The following is a 5147-nucleotide window of genomic DNA, read 5'->3' as shown; positions in this document are numbered from 1 at the left end:
TAGGAAAGCGCTCATTTCGTGTCCAAAAAAAAAAAATAAAAAAAAAGGTAGAAGTCGGATGTAAGTGTAATAAAAATATTGAAAATTTGGAGGGCTCTGCAATTGCGCTTTTTGCAACCACGGAAGGAGAGTGGCCGGGGGAAGAGTCACGGCAGCAGCAGCGAGCGCTGCGCGTCCCGCAGCGCGGCTGTCCCGCGGCCCCGCGCGGGCTCCAGCCCGCGGGGAAGCGGCGGCAGCGCCGGCAGGCTCCGAGCGCAGCCGGGCCCTTCTCTCCTCCCGGGGCACCCGCCCGGGAAGGCACCGGGAACAGCTCTCGCGGCGTGGGAGCGCAGGTGGGGATGCTGAAGCGGCGGGAGGAGGCCTCTACCAGCGGCAGACGGTTCCCGCTACGGGCATGGACTCGTGAAAAAAAAACTTTAGAAAGTGCCGAGGACGGAGATCCCTCGTGGGAAAGAGAGGGGAGAACCCTGGGGAAAGGAGACGGCGTTATTTCCCACCGAAGCGCTACCTCCTCCCGCTACCAGCGAAGGTGACGTCAAACCCGGGTGGCTGATGCTAAAACAAAAGCTCCGGGGTTAATATACAGTTACCAGCCCGGCAGCCTCCTCCTCCTCAAAAATCACTCCCTCGGGTTTATTGTCCCCGCGGGGAAGGCGCCTGTTGAACATGTAGTCACGCAAACAGCTGGCAGGAGAAAGAACGAACTTTACTTTCTGGGGAGCGAAGGGCGGGCAGGGCTCCCCCAGCCTAAAGCGCAGCGAAAGGATGGAAAATCATACTCACCTCGGGCTTCTCCTGCTGCGGCAGCGCTTGGGATTCACCTGCGGGTGTGTGGAGAGAGAGAGAGGGAGTGCGGAGAGAGAAAGAGGGGAGGCTGTCCCCGCGCTGCCCCCCGGGCGCTCCCGGCGCTCCGCGGGCGCGGCGCGGCGCGGGGCGGCCAATCAGCGCGGCGCGCGCGGGCCCTGGCCAATGGCAGGCGCCACATTGTTGTCAAATGTTGCCTAATGGCAACGCGGGCCGCAACAATAGCGCGAGTGGCGGCGGGCGCGGCGGGCAGCGCGCTCCGCTCCGCTCCGCTCCGGCCGCTCCGCGTCCCGCGGGGCCCCACCGCCGCTCCGCCCGCCTGCTCCGCGCTCGCCGCGGCGGATGAGCCCGCCTCGTCCGCCCGGCTGCGGAGGTGCTGCTCGGGAGACGGGGCGATTTTATTTTATTTTATTTTTTCGCTGTTCTCTGCTGGATTTTAGCCTCCGCGGCTCGTGGCGAGGGATCCTGTCGTTGAAGGTGCCGGATTGTTCTTTGAAGGGACGCTGCTACTCTGTGGCCGCAGTTACAGGGGGACGGGGGAACGGAGCTTAGCGAGCAGCTCGGGTTGCAGCGGGCGCCGTGGGGAGCGGCGACCCCGCAAGCGCGGACGGGAGAGCTCGGCTTCGAGCCTGGCGCGATGAACTTGGTGCTGCCCCGCCAGATGCGCACGGAGAGCGAGGAAGCGAGAGTGATCTAAGTTTTCTTGGATTTTCTTGTGTTAGCTTTGCTTTTGGGGCGCGGAGGGGAGGAGGGCGCGGAACGGCTCCCGACGGGCCCCTCCTCACTTGAACCCCGCTCCGGGGCCGTGTACCGGTTCGGGGGGACGGGGGCGTCGAGCGAGGCGAGGGGACAGGCGCTGGGGTTTGCATGCCCGCTCCCGGGGCCCTGTGTGCCCCCCGCTCGTGATTGCGCTCGAAGGCAACGGGAGCCTCTCCGCGCCCGGGCGCGGGTGCGGCGCAGGGGCTCCCCCGCCCCGCGTCGCTTTGGGGGAGGCCGGGGAGGGGGGGCCGCTCTCTCGGGGCGGGCTCGCCGGGATGGAGCTGCGGTCGGAGCTGCCTAGCGTGCCCGCCGCGCCCCCCCCGGTGCCCCCCAGCTCGGTGGCGGCCGCGGCGGCCGCGGCGGCGGCCACGCTGCCGGTGAGCGTGGCCGGGAGCTTGCTGCGGGCGCCGCCGCTGCTGCTGCGGGCGGCCGAGAAGTACCCGCGGACGCCCAAGTGCGCCCGGTGCCGCAACCACGGGGTGGTGTCGGCGCTGAAGGGCCACAAGAGGTACTGCCGCTGGAAGGACTGCATGTGCGCCAAGTGCACCCTCATCGCCGAGCGCCAGCGCGTCATGGCCGCTCAGGTGGCGCTGCGCCGGCAGCAGGCGCAGGAGGAGAACGAGGCCCGAGAGCTCCAGCTGCTCTACGGCACGGCCGAGGGGCTGGCGCTGGCGGCCGCCAACGGCATCATCCCGCCCCGGCCCGCGTACGAGGTGTTCGGCTCCGTCTGCGCCGGGGCCGGCGGCGAGGGAGGCGCCGGCGCCTCAGGTAAGGCCGCGCTGCGAGCCCTCGGAGCGGTGTGATGATGAGGGGAAGGGGCCTGGAGAGGCGGCGGGAGATGAGCGGGGCGCGGAGCTGCGGGCGGGTGGCCCGCCGACGGCCGGGCGCTCCGCGGGGCCCGCCCCACTGACGGTGTCTCTTCCTTGTGCCCCCCCGGCCCGCAGAGTCCAAGATGCAGAAGTTCGAGCTGTTCCCCAAGACGCTGCTGCCGAGCCGCGCCGTCACCCCGCAGCAGGCGGGCGGGAAGCCCCTCTCCCCGGACGGCGAGTCCGTGCCCGGCACCTCCTCCCCAGATGCTCGCCACGGCTCGGGCTCGGAGAACGGGGACGGCGAGTCCTTCCTGAGCTCACCCGTCTCCAAGGGCCCGAAGGAGGGGGAGGAGAGCCCGGGCTCCATCAGCCCGCTGGGCTCGGACTCGGGCTCGGAGGCGGACAAGGACGAGCAGGACCCGTCGCCCTCGGCCGGCGGCCGGCAGCGGACTCCCATCGACATCCTGACGCGCGTCTTCCCGGCGCACAAGCGCAGCGTGCTGGAGCTGGTGCTGCAGGGCTGCGGCGGGGACGTGGTACAGGCCATCGAGCAGATCCTCAACAACCGCGGCCCGGAGAAGGGCCCCGAGGAGGGCTGGGCCCGGGACGGCGCCTTGCAGGGCCTGCCGCCCACGCCCGCCGCCGCCGCCGCCCACCACCGGCCCTTGATCGCCGGCGCCATGGCCCCGGCCATCGGCACGCTGGGCAGCCGCTCCGCTTTCTCCCCGCTGCAGCCCAACGCCACGCACTTCGGGGCCGAGGCCGGCGCCTACCCCCTGGGCACCCACCTGGGACTGAACCCGCTGCGCCTCGCCTACTCGGCGCACAGCCGGGGACTGGCCTTCATGACCCCCTACTCCACGGCCGGGCTGATGCCCACGCTGGGGTTCCGGCCGCCCGTGGACTACGCCTTCAGCGACCTGATGCGGGAGCGCTCCGCCGTGCACAAGGAGCAGGTGTACTCCAGCGGGCTCTACGGGCCCATGGTCAACAACACCCCCGAGAAGCAATAGCGGCTTCCTAAAGCTCGTCTGTGTAGAGGTAGCTAGGTAGGCACGGGTGGACGGACACGGGTGGCTTCCTCTCCCCCGTGCGGGCGGTGGTTGCGTGCAGAGCCCGGCGCGGACAGGCGTAGGTGTTTTAAGGTGATAAAGGTGCACTTTCATTGTCCAGACATGAGTCACTCTTTGTTGCTTATGGCCATAAGCATGGATATCCTCGGCGCGTCGTGGGGTGTGCACACACACGAGCGCTCTTTCCCACACACATACATATATATATATGTATACTAGCAAGTGTATAATGTTATAAAATGGAAATCTAAGTTATTAATGTAACTCGTAGGTGAACTTGGTATTAACGTTAAGCTAAAGGTTAGGCAGCGCATTGTAATACTTACCAGGCATATAGATGAAACATTGTCAAATTGAAAACCTTTTCCTTCCCGCCCCCAGAAACGTTGCGGTCTGTATATAACATTGGAAAGTAGATATATTTGTAACTGTCCGTAGGACCCTGGCGCCAATGGTGTATGATGGTTTAATAAGCCTCCTTCATTTGTGATCTGCAAGAAAATTGCTTTCTTGTTCCGATGTAGCAAACTTCTTGCTGTTTCTAACAGGTAATTCTGTGTTTCCATTTCATAGAAATAAATGTTATTTTCTATTAAAAAAAAAAATCGGTCTTATGAATGGCAAGTGGTATTTTATGAGATGATGGAAGTGTGTTTTGGGCAATTCATTTGACAAGTACATTCAATATTTAAAGGAGTTTATGCAAATAGTACAAACATGTTTACTACATTTTTATCATGGTCAAACTAGATATTCTTCAGATAAATTTATAAATAAAAACGAAGCATACAAGCAAGAGCAAATTCCTTTTCAACTGAAATTGTCAAATATGCTTATTTCTGGTTCTGGTCTTATTTATGCCTGCAGAAAAAAAAATCCCCAGCAAACCTGCAGAGGTATAAATTTAAGCAGGATTTCTCACATTGGTATCTGATGGTTTTTGTCATATTTAGGAAATTTGGAAGTGTTGCAAAGAGAGGCCTGGTTAAAGCAAATCCCACCTTGCAACCCGCGGGTTGTGTAGCAGCAGTAAGGTTTTACCCCTCGTACCTGAAATTGGATTGTGTCTTTCAGTTGTTTTTGTGTCAAAATAAGCACAGGGATCTATAATAATGACGTTTTTTCAGAATGTAAAGGTGCGTTTGTGGCAGAGGTGGATGAGTTAAGATCAGCGCAGGGAAGGTTTCTCTGTTTTCAGAGCTCATCCGAGGGTAAAGGCTACTCGCGTGGCTTTTTAATTTTTTTTTTAAATTTTTTCTTTTTTTTTTTTTTTTGCAACCATGTCCAAATATTCTCGGAGATCAAAAAGTAAGAAGGGCTTTCCTGCCTCTATTTATTTCTGTATTGGGACGAGCGGGGGGCAGCGGGCGCGCCCCCGTGCATCCTGAGAGGCGATCCCGCCGAAGGCCGGAGCGTGACTTTCCTGCCAGTCCTGGGAGTGTTTGGCCCAGGAAAACTATTACTCACAAAGAACAAGTTCAGTGCATGGTTGAATTAAGACTGTAAAAGCTCCTAAAGTTGGTTGGTATGGAAACCTAATCCCAGCGAACCGCTCCGTGGCACAGCTGGACTGTTTACTTTCTCACTTCAAATATAACTGTGTAAACATTGGCTGGGAGCTGCCAGCGCGGCTCCTACCAACCAGTTAATGTACTGGTGGGGCTGGGAGGACAGGAGTCCTGCCACAGCTACAGAAGGAGCT

The 5147-nt window shown here is 60.4% G+C and overlaps 1 protein-coding gene across 1 annotated transcript; it reads left to right on the top strand.

Moving 5' to 3' along the window:
• Positions 1-1340: 1340 nt before the first annotated feature.
• On the top strand, positions 1341-3837 carry DMRTA2 (DMRT like family A2). Its single transcript, XM_041483295.1, has 2 exons — positions 1341-2331; positions 2508-3837. The coding sequence occupies exons 1-2, from the start codon at positions 1839-1841 to the stop codon at positions 3383-3385; spliced, it is 1371 nt and encodes a 456-aa protein (XP_041339229.1). The 5' UTR covers positions 1341-1838; the 3' UTR covers positions 3386-3837.
• Positions 3838-5147: the final 1310 nt, after the last annotated feature.

Source organism: Pyrgilauda ruficollis, unplaced genomic scaffold (assembly GCF_017590135.1).
Source record: "Pyrgilauda ruficollis isolate IOZ18807 unplaced genomic scaffold, ASM1759013v1 scaffold6, whole genome shotgun sequence".
NCBI lineage: Eukaryota > Metazoa > Chordata > Aves > Passeriformes > Passeridae > Pyrgilauda > Pyrgilauda ruficollis.
Note: the sequence above shows the minus strand (reverse complement) of the source record. Positions and strands in the feature narration are given on the sequence as shown.